The 19,778-nt window shown below is 39.1% G+C and overlaps 1 protein-coding gene across 5 annotated transcripts in view; it reads left to right on the top strand.

Annotated features, from left to right (window-relative positions):
* Positions 1-1,963: 1,963 nt before the first annotated feature.
* The window catches only part of LOC136858036 (methionyl-tRNA formyltransferase, mitochondrial), an 89,302-nt gene continuing 71,487 nt past the window's right edge, over positions 1,964-19,778 (top strand). For 2 of the 5 annotated variants that reach the window (XM_067137261.2, XM_067137262.2), the window contains exon 1: positions 2,499-3,248. Coding sequence is in view for 2 of the 5 variants with exons in the window: in XM_067137258.2 (XP_066993359.2) it covers positions 2,199-2,470 (272 nt within the window). In the remaining 3 variants the exon portion in view is untranslated. Of the gene's footprint in view, positions 2,471-2,498; positions 3,249-19,778 lie in introns of those variants that run through there. The other 3 variants (XM_067137258.2, XM_067137259.2, XM_067137260.2) reach the window with 3 other exon arrangements.

The following is a 19,778-nucleotide window of genomic DNA, read 5'->3' as shown; positions in this document are numbered from 1 at the left end:
AGTCTTCAAAAGCTGATTGTTGAGGGCAAAATCCAGGGAACCAGACAACGAGGACGAATACCAACGCGATGGATTGACATGGTGAACGGCCCCCTACAGTGTTCTCTCAGAGTAACCATATTGAAAGCTTTAGGTAGGGAAGAATGGCGGAGTATGGTTCATCGGCTAGAAGGCTTTAAATTATGATAGTCACGACGCCTCAGTTATGAGGCAAAACTAAGAAGAAGAAGAATCACATTAAAACACTTGTCAACAGAAATATCGGCATATTCCTTACACACATGATTCGGTAAATTTACATTTAAGAGCTGAACAATTTTCCTTTTAACTTGAAGCCTACTAACAGAAAGAAAATATATAAATTTAGCCTCAAAAACACTATTTTTCCCTATAAGCAATACTTGCCATAATATCATTATATTAGGGTAAAGCAAATTTGCATCATTTTTTGTTTCAACAAAATATGTACATTTCTTAAATCACCCATATTTTCTTCAGTGCTTGACAACGCATTACGGCATTCCAAATGGGGGTAACTTGGAACACAACCAGCCACACTCATATGCAAATGTATTTTCCTGAATTAAATCAAACCCACAGATCACACCTACAACAACCCATCTGTATTGAAGTTTAACTGCTGCACTATACAATAAAATATGCGTATTATATTTTAAGCCAGCTAAAATATGGGTCAAGCAGGTCAGAAAATTATGAAGTAGGTACTATAAAAATCTCTTTGTCACTGGAAGAATATATAATGCAATATTACTTACATTTTCTTGTCACGAGGGAAACGAAAGAAAGACCGCGCATTCTTCCCTACTTCGTAGTTACTGCAGCCAAACACAGCACATGCCTTTCACCTCATGTTGAGAGGAGATATCAAGGAATGACACACGTTACTATTTAATTTTTTTAACTCACTGAAAACGCATAAATAACACCGAAAACTTCACACACAATGTACACGTGCTCTTATGACAAAATCAGTAGTCCTCAGGTCAATCCGCTAGAGAGAGATCTAATAGCTGTCCCTCGATATCTCGCTGAGTGTCGCGTATTGTCTCTACTGTATTTGCTTGAAATTCGTGCGCTGTAGGGAAATTCAATTCAGTAGAACTGAATGTAGGCTCTGGTACTGCAGTCGTACACCTCTAAACTAATATACTAATCATGTTTTCAAAACAATTAAAATATTCAATCTTAACAACAAATCTTAAAGAAAAGGTTGTTACTTTTAGTCATTCCTTTTCAGTAATCTCGCTTCTTTACGTATAATTTTCCGACCTTTTCCTTCAGTTCCGTCTTCAATTCCGCAATCGTCATTGCAGATATATTTTTTCCCCATCTCTTTCGAAACATCAGCAGAATATGATGATTTCATTTTCACGCATTTAAAGTAACAGTTTCATTTCGATTATCATACATTTAGAAGTACTCCACATAAGTCATTTCGATGGCTTTCTTTTAAAACCTCGTATTTCCAAATGTTCTTTCTACCTATTATATCCCTTAAGACTGGCCACGGCTCCCGGTCATATATTTGTATGCAGTCCATCAGAATAATTTTTGCTGTGTTCATTTTCCTTTGCTGATGTCTAAAGGAAAATGGACCTTCCCGTACCGTATTGTAGGGATATTGATTGCATGGCAAATTTAGACACTCCTACAGTATAATGTATTTAAGATTCATTTTTCTTTACACATTGGCAGAGGAAAATGACCATAACGAAAATTATTCTTTCGGACTGCATATAAATATGGGACTGGGTGGCGTGACCAGTCTTAAGGAATGTAATGGGTAGGAAGTGTATTCGGACTTACGAGGTTTTTGAAGAAAGCCATCGATTTGTAAAACAATCGAGAAGCGGAAAGCCTGTACCGGGTAATACCATTGCGCTACCTAGCGCACATGTTTTGCGTGAGTCATCCCTATTATGATAGTTGTGTGAAAAATCCGTCTGACGAAAAAATTTCAGCTATGTGACGGGAATTTCTACTCTTAGTATTTGGCTACCCTGGTTAGCAGCCGTGAAGCACGTGGTTGTGTATTTTTTTGGCACCGGCTTGTGCCTTCATGAGAAATAAAATTTAGGTTAACTAAACGCGGTATAGTTGTGAAAACCTGATCAGTGCATGATGTGTGATTGCTATAGGGCCATAGCGCCTTCTTGTCACTCCTCTTAAAATTTAACATGAATAAATTAATATCTGCATTCAAACTTCCTCGTTTAATGGGTACCTTGAAAGGTCATTTATATGAACAAATATTACCGAAATGCGTAAATTCGATAAGATTTTCATTCGGTATCCTTGATGGACAGTTGCAGTGGACGTTATCAAGTATATCTCATCAACGTAGAAATGTATCCTCAAAAATTCCTGTGGGTTCCTCCCCGTGGCGTGTGCTATTTTTTGGTACAGACGACTTCTCTCTTCAGAGTTTGAAGTTACTATGGAAAGTATTGTGAGTGTAATTAAGTATCCTGTGTGTTCGATGTGTATATAGTGTAAAGAGATTAATAATCTAGTTTATCTAATAATGCCTATTTTAAACAGATCTCCTTTGATTAAAGAGTAGAGATTAATTCGTATTTCTCCTTAAAACAATCACTAATGCAATGACGAAATGACTGAATTAATTACGTCGTTCTGTAGGCAATTATTAAAGAACAGCTGAAGAATATAAGGGGAAGTTATTGCGTGCGCTCACGAGTACTATTGATGTTACTGGAAAGCTGAATATTATAGGACTAGTAGATCTTACCTCTTGTTGCAAAAGCCCAAACCGATTTCTCTAATGTATTATGACTAACCTTGATCAATAATTCTTGTTATCAATCAATTACATATGGAATATTCTAAATTTTTACATCAAAATAATTATTCACAATGATCTAAAGATATTTTTTATATAGGCTAAGGATACAACTTAGGCCTACCAGTTGTGTATGTGTGTAATAAGGATAATATTTTGAGACATCGCTTGCCATTAGCAGCAGAACTTGTATTTATCTGTAGGGACTGCCTGGCTGAGGCAGTAAAGGCCTGCTCGGTTCACCCAGAAGGACTTGGGTTCAATTCCCCATCAGGATGTCAAGAAATTTAAGAAACAAGATTTCCACTTCTGGAGGTTTTCATAGCCCCAGCCTACACCGAAAAAGATCACCAGATTTTCCTGGGGGCAAATGCAGCCAAGCAGAGAGCTAACCACTCTACCCCGCCAAGTGCCGAGGTTATGGCCTGTATGAAGATAATTTTGCCTTTTATTTTGAATGTGAATCATAGTTTTATGTGTAATTTTGTGATGTGTCTTTTGTCAGTCAGAAGAAGTTTGCTTATCTGTACAAACACAAATCCATGGTTCATGCAGCCCATTAAGGACCTTGGTCTACCAAGACAACTGCTGCTCAGCCAGATGGCCTGCACTTGTAGATATTGGAGTAGCACATGGCCAGCTCGATGACATCCTCAGCTGTATTGCTTTTCTTTCATGACTAGGTCTGCTGCTCCTCCTATGACTTTGCTCCTCATTTGGTCTCATAAGGCTGAGTGAAACCCATTCCAATGCTCTATCCAGATTTAAATGTCCTATAGGCCTATATCCTCAATGGGCAAAAGGTCTGGTGATCTCGTAGGCCAAGACAACAGGTCAACAATCTGTAGAACACATTGAGTGACTGCAGCGGTATGAGGACGAGTGTTATCCTGTTGGAAAATGCCCCCTTGAATAATGCGAATGAATGGTAGCCAATCAGTCACTACTGATCTGCATTTAGGGCAGTCGCCCAGGTGGCAGATTCTCTATCTGTTGTTTTCCTAGCCTTTTCTTAAATGATCGCAAAGAAATTGGAAAATTATTGAACATTTCCCTTGGTAAGTCATTCCAATCCCTAACTCCCCTTCCTATAAACGAATATTTGCCCCAATTTGTCTTCTTGAATTCCAGCTTTATCTTCATATTGTGATCTTTCCTACTTTTAAAGACACCACTCAAACTTATTCGTCTACTGATGTCCTCCCACGCTATCTCTCCACTGACAGCTCGGAACATACCACTTATTAATTATTAGAATAATAACAGTAAGTTATTTATTAAATTGACCACCTAATCAATACAATAAGTCATTGTCTTGGATGATTTACATTGATCCATTAACTAAAAATGGTACATGTTTCGCCTAGTATGAAGGCATCATCAGCCATAGTCTTAACCTCGGAATAAAAGTAAGCACTTGAAATAACATATAGTAAGATGAAATTGATTTAAAAAGTCTTGAAGAGACTTAAACTAAAATTAACATTCAAAATAACAATGTTGGTTTTAATTATTTTTTTTTACAATGTGAAGAATACAAAGGTAAAAGTATTAAAATTATTGACATAAAAGTTGCTATTACAAGTAAAATGGACAAAGCAATAGACTGTGATGAACAAGTAGTAAGATTGCTAAAAATTAAGTTGACTGATTGGTGGTTACAATTAGATTCTGACGAGAATGACGATCAGTCATATTTATTCAAAAAGTTATATTGAGGAAATAATGTTGAAGGTTGGTCAGGAGATCACTATGTTCCTTATCAGGAGACAAAAGACGAAAGTCATAGGCATATGGTAGAAATGTGGAACACATTGATGAGAAGATAAAAAGTTGTAGATTAAAGGTTGAAAAACAGTGTTAAAATTGGACCTCTGTGGACCACCTCAATTTAAAGCGATGTTAAAATGTTGTGAAGAATATGAGTTTATTGACAGTTGAATCATTTGACAAAGTGAAGGTAACTACAACTTTTTATCTACTACAACAGAAAGGCAGTAAGTTTATGCAAGGTTTAGCTGTTGCCTGCAGACCTTCTTGGGGACTAAATTCAGAGGTACTAAGAATTATTTATGATACAGCATTTGTACCTCTGATATTGTATTGTGTTTCCTCTTTTCGAATGACACTTGAGAAGAAATGGGCTCAGCATAAATTAATGCAAATTCAGAGAGGATTTGCCCTTCATATTTCCCGTGCTTACCGCAGCACCTCTACTGATGCAGCTCTTCTTATTGCAGGCATTGAGCCACTATTTCTGATGGCAATAGCAAAAGCTGAACTCACTGTTTTGAAGAAAAACAGTGTCGCCTATGCCCATTCTGAATACCACTCTAGAGCAACCTTGTCATTTTCTACAGTCTGATCACCCAAGTCTCTTCAAAAACTTTATTTATGAAAATTGTTCAATTACCCATGACTGCTTTATTTACACAGATGGATCTCGCATACCAAGCACAGATAAACAGGACAGAGTTGGATGTGCCTTCGTTGTTCATGAAAACGATTCTGAGGTGTTCTCATCCCAGTATAAACCTCATCCCAGTACAAACTCTCTTCCGCATGCTCTATTTTCCAGGCTGAACTGTGGGCGATTAAGTCTGCGATCGAATAGTGCAAATCTATCAATAAGAAATCTCGGTTATTAAGTGATTCGCAAGCTGCGCTGAATGCGATAAATAATAAATATAATCTGAATCCAATAGCTGTAGCTATTAGAACCACAGCTCAACAAAGTCCGCACATCTGTTTTGACTGGATTCACGGTCATTGTGGAATATCAGGAAACGAGAAAGCTGATCTTCTGGCAAAAGCAGCGGCTACATCTAATTTGGAAATTTCTTATGACAAAACGTCACCTAGCTACGCTAAAAAATCATAAAGAAGCACGTAATCCATCAATGGAACAACATTTGGACTTCTTCCACTAGAGGCCAAGTCACCAGAGAAATATTCTTCCCTGAGGTTTTCAACCGCCTGCAAAGTAACGTGTTGGTGCCAAGCTTTGTTAAATTACTCAATTTTTGACTGGTCATGGCAAATTTGGTTATTATTTTCATCGATTCAGAATCAGTCGTCCTGAGGGCTATGTGTGTGTTTGCGGATCCTCACAAACAGTGGACCACCTACTATTTGAATGTGCTGCATTTGAAAGAAGAAGGCATGACTTGAACTCTCATTTGAATTATTGCAACATTGCATTATCAAAACCCCTGTATCATTTGTTTAAGAAGCCGTGCTGTTACAAATATTTTATTAACTTCATCCACTTCATTTTCCTTCGATTAGATACATGAATTCATTTTCATTGTAAAAGTGAAAATGTATTTTAACTACAACCCTAGTATACTATGTAAAATAGGGTTCCAAACTGCTTTGGATATTCAATAATAATAATAATATACAGGACTTTAATGTTGGGAAGGCAGATAACACATAATAAAAATCTCTTTATGATTAGGGTGGGTGGGGTAAAATGTGTATTAAAAAACAGCCAAGTTTTTTCGTTTTAAGGATTGAGAATTTTTGCAAGTTGAAAATCTGCTGGTATCTGTGCCTTACTTATACCATCCTCATACAAAGTCCTTAGCCATTTTCTTCCATTTTTTTCCCCACATGCATGATGAATTCCAGAAAAATTCCTTCTGAACCATCTGCTTTCCTGGAATTTTACAGATTGTGAAAGAAGAGCTAAAGGTTAGATTTTCTTCAAGGGTGCTATGTGCTGTAGGATCTTTGACAGTATAATGACTGTTCTTCACTGACCTTTGGGGTGACTGCTCCTAGCCATCTAAATATAGACCTAGCCTACTTTGCTACTCAAGTTGGTGAAGTCCATACGTTGAGCGGTCGTCAGCCGCCTTTCTTTTTGTTGGTTATTGAGAGACTGATGTATTTGCTTCCCAACTTTTGGATCAACATTGGTCTTTTAGAGCTTACAGATGCCTTCATTCTCCTTGTTCCAGTATTGAACATATTCCTTTCTATACCCTTGATGGATCTACTTACTGCAGATGCGCGTCATCGTCCTTGGCATAAGAGTTCCATCTCGATTTGTTAAAGTGCCATCCGAGTTTTTGTATGGACTTAATTAAGGGCAACTATATACGAATATTTACTAACAGTTGATGATATTAACGGTGCAGGAAGCCTGGCTTAACTTTTTTTTTTTTTTTTTTTCAAGTAGGGTGCTTGTAAGGGCTGAACATCTGTTGATAACATACAGAGGTATGGGTTATTATCTGACTGCCATCTGGTGGTGTGAAAGGTTTGCGGATCGTTCGGATCATACGCTAAATGAAGAAGACGTTGTTCTATCCAGTGCATAAGAGTCTTTCCTTCACTGTTGTTCATTCTGTAGCCCCATGGAGTACCTTAAGTGGGTACAACATGAAAATTAATATGGACAAGACAAGGATAATATTGTAAGCAGGTACCATGTCAAACCCAAAATAAATCTGCATGGGAAAAATGTCAACAACTGACACAAGACCAGGAACTGCTGCCAACCTTAGAAGATGAAGTATTCGTATAATGGCTATATACTCCACTATGAGGTGTAGTGAGTAGAGTGGAGTTTGCCCAGTCATCGTTTGGTGGTTTGTATACAGTGGTGATAGTGATAAAATGGAAAAAAATTGTATTGTAAATTAGTTCTCATTTGTATACATGAAATGGTTAAGAGGCGGCTGGAGTCAGTTCTAGATTCACATTTTATTTCAAAATATCGCCACTAGTCTCGTTGATGTCGACAACTAACTCCACTGATAGTTACATCGCGGGTGCATAGATGGCAGTACGAAAGGCCAAGGCCGAACGAGCGATTCCCCTCTCACCCTCCAGCGTCACATAGTCTGTCACCAGGAAGTTGTGACGCAGTACTTGCACGGAGCTGATGGTGTTGACATTTGTACGGAATGCGAAACATTCCAGGAAATTATTGAGCATGGGTTAGTGCTGAACAAAACAGTCAAAATAACGTACTGTTTCCGACAAATATAAATGAAATGGCGTATGGCTTTTAGTGCCGGGAGTGTCCGAAGACAAGTTCGGCTCGCCAGATGCAGGTCTTTTGATTTGACACCCGTAGGCGACCTGCGCGTCGTGATGAGGTTTAAATGATGATGGAGACGACACATACACCCAGCCCCATGCCAGAGAAATTAACCAATTATGGTTAAAATTACCAACCCTGCCGGGAATCGAACCCGGGACCCCTGTGACCAAAGGCCAGCACGCCGGACACTGTTTCCGATGATGAAATGAAGTAGAGCATCAATCCCGTCCCCGCCTCACGTCTTTCCCTGTACCGGCCAGTCAGTGAAACATAATATAATTCTATCCAATGAAAATACAAACTGATATAACAGAAGTTAATTCATTTACGAATTTTTTAGTCACACAGTGATACTTTGGACATACGATAAATATTGTAACGCGACCAAGAACGGAATTTTCCAACAACTGTGAGTTAAAAAAAAGAGCCTTACAAATTTATAACAGTTTTTTCCTTTTGGATACAAACAGTTCTGAAATATATAAACAATGCATAAAACATCCCATTGCATATTGTGTTAAAATTTGAATTCGATCAAATAACGTGTTTTTGGAGACAAAGAGATGCCGGAATGTTGCCCCGCAAGAGTTCTTTAACGTCTCGACCTTCCAATACCACCGCCCTGAGCCAGGATCGAACCTGCCAAGGGGCAGAAGGCCTGCGTTCCCGAGCCGTTGTGAGAGTCTCTTTGTCTTTACAAAGACGGATTTGAAGTCATATGTTTTCGTATAAGTTTTAAATAATAAATGTTACAGCATCTAAATATCCATTAATTCTGTATTTCATGACTTGAGTGGAGTGTAATTAGAGTAACTACTAAGCTCAAAAATATAGGCCTACCACTTCATTCTCGCTCTCGGTGACGTCAGGTGCTTTAGCCAATAGCAACGCTGTTCACCGGAATGACCTATCTGACCTGTGAGTTATTCCAGTTACGTTGGATAACCCAATTTCCAAGAAATACAAGGACTGTAAACGACGGTTTTGTATACCTACCCGTTATGAAAATCGGAAACGGTGCTGGTAAAGAACGCAACAGCTGAGGGGCACTGCAACTTCCCTCTGTAGGTGGGGGTAGTAGAATAACACCCACAGTATCCCCTGCCTGTCGTAAGAGGCGACTAAAGCGGGCCCCATAGGCTCTGAACTTGGGAGTCTGGGTTGGCGACCACGGAGCCCTTAGCTGAGTCCTAGCTTTATTTCCACTTAATTGTGCCGGGCTCCTCACTTTCATATATCCTTCTTCTTCAAGTGACATCTCTTTTTTTTGCTTGTTGCTTTACGTCGCACAGACACAGATAGGTCTTATGACGACGATGGGGCAGGAAAGGGCTAGGAGTGGGAAGGAAGCGGCCGTGGCCTTAATTGAATCGATTATTTCAGAAAGCAGTCAAGTACCAAAAAATGGAAAAATGAGTTATACGCACATTTTAGTGCTGAAACCAGTGAAGAAACGTCGTCCTATAATGGTCAGGCATTATGTTGAATTTTGTATTTAGTTCAGAAACCAGTTAAGTGACACCGCTTGGTTGGTTTCTGCGATAAACTGCTGGTACCTTTCCGGTTGGCGCTGCTGTTCTGAATCCAGAATAACCAGCTGTTCATCTGTTTTTGTTGTCATTGTTGTGTTTCTGGAATCGCATGTTCCTAGTTTTGTGAACAACTGATTCAAAAAGTGTTTCTTTTGTTCAGTGCAGTGTTTTTTTATATTCATAGTAATATGTCTCGCCTCTGTGGTGTAGTGGTTAGTGTGATTAGCTGCCATCCCCAGAGGTCCGGTTCGATTCCCAGCTCTGCCACGAAATTTGAAAAAGTGGTACGAGGGCTGGAACGGGGTCCACTCAGCCTCGAGAGGTCAACTGAGTAGAGGTGGGTTCGATTCCCACCTCAGTCATCCTAGAAGTGGTTTTCCGTGGTTTCCCACTTCTCCTCCAGGCAAATGCCGGGATGGTACCTAACTTAAGGCCACGGCCGCTTCCTTCCCTCTTCCTTGCCTGACCCATCCAATCTTCCCATCCCTCCACAAGGCCCCTGTTGAGCATAGCAGGTGAGGCCGCCTGGGCGAGGTACTGGTCATTCTCCCCAGTTGTATCCCCCGACCCAAAGTCTGAAACTCCAGGACACTGCCCTTGAGGCGGTAGAGGTGGGATCCTTCGCTGAGTCCGAGGGAAAAACCGACCCTGGAGGGTAAACCGATTAAGAAGAAGAAGTGATATGTCTGAAAATTCAGAAGCGGGTTCGAATCCCACTGTCGGCAGCCCTGAAGATGGTTTTCCGTGGTTTCCCATTTTCACACCAAGAAAATTAAACTTAATTAAGGCCACGGACGCTTCCTTCCAACTCCTAGGCCTTTCCTATCCCGTCGTCGCCATAAGACCTATCTGTGTGGGTGCGACGTAAAGTCACTACTGTAGCAAAAATAAATCAGAAGACGAACCTGTATCTAAAAAGGAAACGAGGAGTGGTAGACAAACTCACACGCGTAATATTATTCGGAATGCAAGGGTAAAAGGAGAAGGTTATATTTCTTACTCAGACAAGGAAGTACCTGGTCTGAGCCCTACATTATTCTTTGTTATTGTTTGTTTTAGGTGCCCATCAATATCAAGAAGATACGTGAACTAAATGCCTTAAAACCTTACCTGATGGAATATGAGTACTTTTATGACAGCATTTTACAATGGCCTACTACAGAGACAGAATGTGCTGTGGAGTTTGTTTATGCGGATTGATTACCTCCTGTCATGATGAGGAGGCATTGCTGATTTCATCCTTTTGTATCAGCAATACAGTCTAAACCTATTAAAATATGTTTTTTTAACAAACATGGGGTTTATGACAAAATCCCTTTAAAATTCAAGAACCATCCCATAAAAATATGTTTGCAACACTCGTTTATTTCAGAAACCAGTTAAGTGGAAATTTGTTCCGGTTTTTTTACGGCAAAGTTAATAAGCACAACATATTTTTCCTTAGATAGAAATTATTAAGAGATATAATACTTTCAAGCTAAAATATTAAAACCCCTACCGTCAGTCCCCGATTTCAAGTAGTTAGCGCTCTGGGCAAACAATATTTAGCTGCCCGCCCCTCTGTTCGTTCTAAAAAATAATTAAATATTACAGTTTTCAAGATTATGAGTTTTTAAACAGCACATTATGCAAATACAGTTAATTCTCATAATTAAAGTTATCAAGCCAAATAAAGATAACAGCCAAATAAGAATGAGGCTGTTTTTATTGTTATTTAAAAAGCCGTTGGTTCAGTTTGATAATTTGTATGTAAGTAAATAATTTTAGAAATAAGACATGTTTTCTTCATAAAATTTAAATATATAGATTAAATTCAGGTTTTAAAGTTAGAATAGTTTAAAGTGTTTTATATAGTCTAATAAAATAATTGGAATAATTTGTGGAATGTAAAAGTAATTTGAGTGTAATGAATTTAAGACGTAATTCACGCAGGCCATAATTACTCGATCCGCCAGCCGCCGACCCTCAAAAACTGGCGCCCTGGGCAAATGCCCAGTCCGCCCATTTGTAAATCGGGGCCTGCTTACCGTAACATATTGTCTGATGCTAGACAGTTTCTTTCATTTTTCCAAAAATGACAGAGTTGGCGCTTGACTTGTTTCTGAAATAATCGATTCAATTAAGGTACAGCACCAGCATTTGCTTGGTGTAAAAATGGGAAACCACGGAAAACCATCTTCAGGGCTGCCGACAGTGGGGTTCGAACCTGTTATCTCCCGAATACTGGATACTGGCCGCACTTTAGCGACTGCAGTTATCGAGCTCGGGTTTTAAGTATCTAGAACCGCCACTGCCCATATTGTAATAGGCTACAACTGAAAGAGGAACAACATATATTTGCAGCAATTTATTCTTATTCTACTGAACCTTAAAATAGTTTTATAAATGTATACACACAGAGATAATACAGAAACATTAGTAGCAACCACTATTCAGTATGCGGATTCTCAACCATTACTACATCTCTTTCTGTAACGTTACGCCACTTAGCCATTCTTTTAGTGAGATATGTCGTAGCTTATTCGAACTGACGATTCAGCTCCAACCTATTCACCTCCGACCTACAATTACCAATAAAAATAAGTTAATTGTCTTAGTTTGAATAGTAAACATCATTGCGTCACTAATATAACAAAGACAATTCAATAAAGTCGGATAACACCTACCTCAGATAAGGCAGCTGTTCTAAGTTCATTCGCAATTTCATGGTGTTCTTCACCAACATATTTGTCATGTTCTTCGGCGTGTTTTAAAGAATAATGTCCATGAATGTTATTTTTTTTGCTAGTGGTTTTACGTCGCACCGACACAGATATGTCTTATGGCGACGATGGGATAGGAAAGGCCTATGAGGTGGAAGGAAGCGGCCGCGGCCTTAAGGTACAGCCCCAGCATTTGCCTGGTGTGAAAATGGGAAACCACGTAAAACCATCTTCAGGGCTGACGACAGTGGGATTCGAACCCACTATCTCCGGGATGCAAGCTCACAGCCGCGCGCCTCTAACCGCACGGCCAGCTCGCCCAGTGTTAACATTTTTAATAAAGTTTAATGTCTTATTACAAATCAAGCATTTTGCCATTCCATTGCACTCAGTAAAAAGATACGGCATAATAAAACACGACAAAATATAACGTGCTATTGAAAGGTCATACCACAACTAGCGAGTAACAAAGTATTGTCAGCGTGTCCACTGCCGCTTGTTATGAAGCAAGGGTGAGGAAGCGACTGATAGTAGCTGAGATCTCGCTCACCACATCCCTGCGTGGGTAAGAGCTAATCTGTCATCATCCCTCTTCAAGGACAAGGCGCTGCGGCATCTGACGGAAACTGGCTGAACTACCAGCACTCGAATTCGGCCGACACTTGTAAGTCAATAAGCAGAGCTTTATTAAAATCACGATTAAATATATAAAGAAACCCTAATTTTGAGGTATGTTAAAGTAGCCCCTTAGAGAAAAATATAAACTTCGCTACGGTATAGTTTGCTTCCAATTTGAACACCATCTTGACATAAAACAAGTTTAGGAAAACCACAGTTCAGAGCTCTATTTCATATGGAGATTCGTTATTTTAATTACCATTTTATAACTATATTTGCATTTCTTTTTGAAATGTTTTTGCACTAATGAAAAGTGTATCACAGACTACCGTGCGCTATAAAAACAAAATAATTTTACCTTGTTCCGTTTCCTTATAAAAACTCTTAGAAACTTTTGACCCATGTTACAACAACTACTGAGCTGGTGGCCGGCCGTTCCAGCTCCGGCCGCCTCTTAAGTGTAAGAAAGGGCCGGGAGCCCTAACTTTGCCACAATAAATTTGCTTTAATAATACCAGCCAATCTGATTGTTATCATCTTAGTTTTCTGTATTTTTGGTGTGGTAATGATCTTAACACTAGAACAGCCAGAACAGTCATTTTGACTGTTAGCCAATTTCAAGGTATTTCCATGCTCGTCGTATTTCTTTATGCATGAGGTTGTACTTTTGTGGCTTTTAATCTTTTAGGGTTATGCACATTCACGCCAAAAGTTACATCCGTAGAAGATAAGGGAACACCAATATTGACCGTTAAGGGACCTAGGAAGGCCATAAGCGGTCATTTAGACTGCTTCACTGCCTTGATACGGAGAGCTCTATTCTGCTCACTGCTTGCTTCCTGCGATATATTTACTAGTGGTGCTATGGGAGCGCATGATGTAACAAAAATAATATGTCTCTAGCAGTGGTTGCGAGTGGACGAGTTAGTCCCTGTCCCTTCTGTAGTAGAGTGTGTAATAATGGCTCGGCGGCAAAAACTTACTCTTGTTCAATTATTAGCTGAACTTGAAAAGCTAGGAATGCTCTTTCAAAAACAACACTTAGCAAACATAACACCCCAAATATCAAAAAGCCAAATGATTTTCACCAACCTGTAGTAAACATGTAAAATCAATCTTGATGCCGATGATCTCGATGTGCTGAGCAAGGGACCTAAACATAATTGGGGTAATCCTTCTAACTGTGATAATTTAATTTCCACCATAGCTAAATCGGAATTGGCCATTAATAAATTATCCATAAACATACAAGAAGAGTCTGATTTGAAGTCAAATGCAAGCTATCTTCTATCCTCTTCAACAACAAATCATTAAACCCAACACAGAACACATAGCTAAAGTAAAAAATGTCAAACACAATGACTTAATAATAACAAAAGCCGACAGAGGGAACGCTACCGTAATCATAGACAAAAGTGACTATATTAATAAAGCGCATAACATTTTTTTGCAGAGAACAACTTCATAACCTCTGAAAAAGATCCCACTAATAAAATACAAAGAGACCTAAAAACCATAATAATGCACATACGTTTTTTACCTTTGTAAAGCTAGGAGAAGACGAATCTGGTGACGAAGATACATTATCACATAACTTATAGACGTAATGAGTGACGATAAGGATTTTATACCTCAACAATGTGGTAATATGTCGGATAGTGATGGTGATTGGGCTGATGGAAATATGCACACAGTGGACTTTGTATCTACAATCTTTCAACTAGCTGTGAACAATCTTGCAGCAGAGGACAATCTCTTAGCAGCGGGCAAACTGTTCGAAGAGAAAGGGGACAAGGTGGGAGAAGTCATGAACTCGTAAAGTCTCCTTCATTTGCACCAGGGGATCAGTTATATGTTAAGGATGGAACAACTATTTGGACTGTTACTGACAGTAGTGGGGACCCTCCTGGAAGGATGGTTGCTCAGATTGTACTGAAAGAGGCAGCAAGGCCTATTTCTCATGCTAAGCGTAACGTAGAGACTAATAGTAAGGTTAGTGCCTGGCGTTTATTCATTGCCACATCCATATTGAAGCATATAAAGATGTGCTCAGAAAATGAAGCTCGTAGACAATGAATAATAATTGGTTTATTTCTTTCGAAGAATTAGATGCTTTTATTGCTTTGTTATACGCCTGTGGAGCTTATAAACTTACTAGTCTTGCTGATCATATGTGGTCGTCTTTATGGGTCCCCTTGTTTTCACTAACACTATAGAAAGGAATAGGTTCAAAGAAATACTGCGGTATTTGCGCTTTGATCTCCGTAAAACTAGATCCCCTTGTTTGTAGACAGATAAATTTGCTTTGGCGTCTGCTATTTGGAATAGATTTATTGAGAATTGTTTTGTGTGCTATAAACCAGGTGCAAATTCAGCAAAGCTCGGTGCAGGTTCACGCAGTACATGGCCAACAAGCCAGATAAATTTGGCATAAAATTCTGGCTACTGGTAGACGTTGATTCTAAGTATGTGTGCAATGGGTTTGCTTATCTTGGGAAAGACAAAATGCTATCTGCCAATGAGTCACTGCCCAAAAATGTAATGAAACTTATGGACCCATACCTCATGAAAGGATGTAAAGTGACCACTGGTAACTTCTTTACATTGGTAAAGTTGGCTGAGAGACTGAAAGAGAAGAAAACTAATATTGTTGGAACCATCAATCGAGTGAGAAAGGAAATCCCGGAGTCAATAAAAGCTTCAGAAGGAAGATCACACTACTCTCACAGTATATCAAGGAAAAGTGAACAGGAATGTACTTCTGCTAAGCACTCTATACCCAAGCGTTCAAGTCGTCAGTGAAGATAACAAGAAGCTCCCTAGTACTACTGAATTTTATAACGGAACTAAGTATGGTGTGGATGTAGCTGATCAAATGGCATGTAAATACGTTGATTCTAAGTATGTGTGCGATGGGTTTTCTTATCTTGGGAATGACTAAATGCAATCTGCCAATGAGTCACTGCCCGAAAATGTTGTAATGAAACTTATGGACCCATATCCCATGAAAGGATGTAATGTGACCACTCATAATTTCTTTATATGGGTAAAGTTGGTTGAGAGACTGAAAGAGAAGAAAACTAATATTGTAGGAACAATCAATCGGGTGAGAAAGGAAATCCCGGAGTCAATAAAAGCATCACGCATGAATCTGTACGACACTGTCATACTAGGGCTGGATACTGAAGGTGTATTTTACAAAGTACTTGATCTAGCAGCAATAAATTCACGGATAGTGAACAAGGAAATTACAGGACAGCAAATCTCTTGACATGATTATATTTTTCAAGTAAGAGGGCCTACAAGAACTAAGATATGATTTTGTGAAGATAAGATCCTGGTTGATTGAACTCCCTACACTTAAGCCTGTCCTCAGACTCAGGTCCGATGTGCCAGTCATAAGCGACGACAGTGTCAAGTGAACTTCACTTGTAAACGGAACAAAAACTCTGCAGTGAAGTAGTGTGTGGGAAATTTTTGTGTAAGGTAATCACTTGCATAAATTGCTGATCAAGTGTCCGAATAGGCTTGTAAACAAACAGAGACTTTTATTTTTATCATAAGTTTTCACAGAGCCATTCAATAGTAAGTCTGCCAAAATATTTCATTGTTACCTATTAGAAGTGAGAGAACATGAATGATGTAATGAAGGCTAAGAAAGGGTAGCAGGGGTATGTCTTTATGCTGAGATCAAGGACACCGAGGTATAATTCACCGATTGTTGCGCACATTCATCCGTCTGGCAGTCTCTTTATTCTCTGTTAGTTTCTTTGTGTGTAGTCAGTACTAGATGATTTTTAATTGTATAATCACGCCATGGGCGCCCATATGACAGTTTGTAGTGGGGATGGGGGCGGGAGCTAGACCTGGGGGTATGTAGTATTTTTAAAATTTTGGAAGATGAATGGCGGTAGTATAACACCCATGGTATCTCCTGCCTGTTGGTGGGGGGTGGTACTACCATTTCTATGTAATACCGACTTTTAAATTGTTTTCTTGAAAGAAAAACACCGGACTACGTTAGATTTTTGCCTTCCTTGAGAGCTGGGGGATTGGGGGCAGGGGAGGACATTGTTCCTTTGGTGAAAGTTTTATTCTGTAATCTAGTATTGAATCAATATCTCAAAAACTGTTATTAGCACAGTTAAATTGGCCAAACCTTTACCTCTCTGTGGAAATTCATCCAGAGAGCATAAAAAAAGTACCACTTGGTAACTTTTCTTCCAGTTTATATGCATATACCCAGCCCCTCGCCCCCCCACCGCCGGCTATATCCCGTTAACCTGGGTATTTTTGTTGTCCGTAATTTTGTTCATCCCCCCCACACACACTTTTAATTCCCAATCGCCGCTACTGTTCCTTCTATATTCAATTGTAGAACTCTGAGACACGGTCCTATGGTTCTTGTCCTCATTTGGTTCTTTAAAGTGCTGCAAATCTTTGTAGCTGGGAGAGATTCAAGACCTAGTTGAGCTATTGTTTGTGTTAACCTTCTGCTGTCCTGCTCTTGCAGTCCATTGGCCAGAGTGCACCATCTTGGAGGATGTTTTGTTGTTACCACAAAGACACACACACAAAATGCTGTCAATTGTGTACACTATTTTATTTACAAATAATATGTACATATTCTACACACATGCACTAGTAAACTGCCATCTTGAACATTTGACTACTGTGCTCTTGAACAAAACACTGTACGAAGAATAAGAAGACTACCACAATAGCATGTCAACGTACTACCAATCACAACATGTATTTACATACTTGATTAATGACTTGCACTCACAACTCTTACTAAACAACTCCCCTCAACCCTCAAGACTGCCTCTTTATATACATTGTCTGGCCAGGCTTCTAGAAGAATATGACACAACATGTTTTCTCGTAATTTCGAGAGTCTCCAATAACTTATTTACAATGAATGGAATTTTCTGTAACTCTCCAGTTCCAAAGATACATTGTTCTGGGCTATTACCATGTGTTGCACAACATTGCAGTGGATTTATACATCATGTATACAGGTAATAATAAATTAGGTCTTACAATAAATAAACTCATATTAATATACATACAGCAGATGTTTCATGACAACCTCACAAATAACACACAAGTAATAAGACCACGATTTATACCATATAAAGTCCGGATATAACTACATAAATAATACTAATAGATGTAAACAACTTCATAGCCACACCTCACAAGTCATAAGTCATAATAATAATATAATTTATAATTCCATTATTTACCCGTGGCTTAGAGAATTGTTTCCAAGTTATACTAGTCCATTACACTTGCATCAGTCTTCACATTGCACACCATAAACTCAAAATATCCCAACCAAAGGCAAGTGCATATAGTCTAGAAGAGAATGTGCAGGTTAGGCAGGTTTAAAACGTTTAATTAAAAAAAAAAAAAAAAAAAAAAAAAGGCAAGCCTAATAAAATCTCAGTCAGCCGGTACTTAAATTCTTAATAAGATGTGTAAATTGAATATATCTCTGATTAAAATCAAACAGAAATGATTTGTCCTTCACCAGTACACTGAATATCGTCAATCTAGAGAAAAATATAATGATGACAATCCCTCTTTTAAAGTGTGAGAATATATATAGGTTTACTCTTTTAAAGTGTGACAGAATATATAGGTTTACCTTGCGTTCATCTTGTCCTGTTACCTGCGCCCTATGCCCTTTCAGTATTTTGCCACATTCACTTTGGTGTACCCAGATTACCCTCATGTTTATAAATTTTATTGTAGTAATCAACTAAATTTGTTAAAAACATGTAAATGTGTGTATAATGTACACATACCTGAATTTGAGTACTTTATCACTGCTAGTTTCCCAACAATACTGCTTTGATTGTGATGTGTCTTTTCAAACCACCAGTGAACAAAAGCACAAACTTTTTCCCAGACATTGTCAGTGTGACCAACACAAATTTTTAACACTACATCATAGTTATTCTGTTAAGTTGACAATATACCGAGTGTTTCACTCACCCCTTGTGATCTAGTTTTATGCAACCCACTGTGTTTACTAAATTTCTAAAATACATTGGTCTCTCTCCCTAAACCAGGGTAATATAAAGATGTGTGATTATGGGCTAGAAAACAGCAGGAATGGTGAGCACCGCTATTAATTAATTATGAATACCCCGAATGAACACATAAAACTAGCACGGATACAAAGAACATGTACCTTATAACAGGAGGAGCACATGCAGACCAGGAATAGGTATTGTACAGGTTGGGTACTGTCCACTGCCTTTCAAGCCTTGCAATAGCTCTATTGGCAAGGGTGCGGTCAGAGATCTGAAATGGAATGGCATATGGCTTTTAGTGCCAGGAGAGTCTGAGGACAAGTTCTACTCGCCAGATGCAGGTCTTTTGATTTGACTCCTGTAGGCGACGTGCGTGTCGTGATGAGGATGAAATGATGAAGACAACACATACACCCAGCCAGCCCCCATGCCAGTGAAATGAACCAATTATGGTTAAAATTCCTGACCCTGCCAGGAATCAAACCCGGGACCCCTGTGACCAAAGGACAGCACGCTAACCATTTAGCCATGGAACCGGACCAGATATCTGAAAGTGAACAGTGCTCAAGGCTTAGGAGGTTCGAATCCCATGCAAATATTTTATTTATTTTTTATTTTTACATCCAGTTGCCTGGGATGTGGCAAGGTACTTAATAGTTTCCATAGATTGATTTGTTTATTTGGCCATGAAATGGGCAGTTGGTACGGTGGCATATGGCATGGAGCTGGGTTGGAAGAGAATAGGAAACATGTGACAGGATATCAGTTACCTATGTCATTTAATGAAGCACCTCCTTGACCTATGACCTCTGTGATCGATACGAATTTGCGCGTGATGTTGTAAGGACTATCTGGCATGTTGCAACATCTCTGGCATAACGGATCGGCATGCCTCGGTGATAAGGTGTCTGAGGTGATCAGGACTGGCCAGCTCCTGTGCATACACCAGTTGTTTTACATGGCCCCACAGAAAAAAATTCAGGGGTGTAAGATAGGGTGATCTGG

This window comes from Anabrus simplex, chromosome 1 (genome assembly GCF_040414725.1).
Source record: "Anabrus simplex isolate iqAnaSimp1 chromosome 1, ASM4041472v1, whole genome shotgun sequence".
Taxonomy (NCBI): domain Eukaryota; kingdom Metazoa; phylum Arthropoda; class Insecta; order Orthoptera; family Tettigoniidae; genus Anabrus; species Anabrus simplex.
The sequence above is the reverse complement of the archived record's forward strand: the minus strand, read 5'-3'. Positions and strand labels throughout refer to the sequence as shown.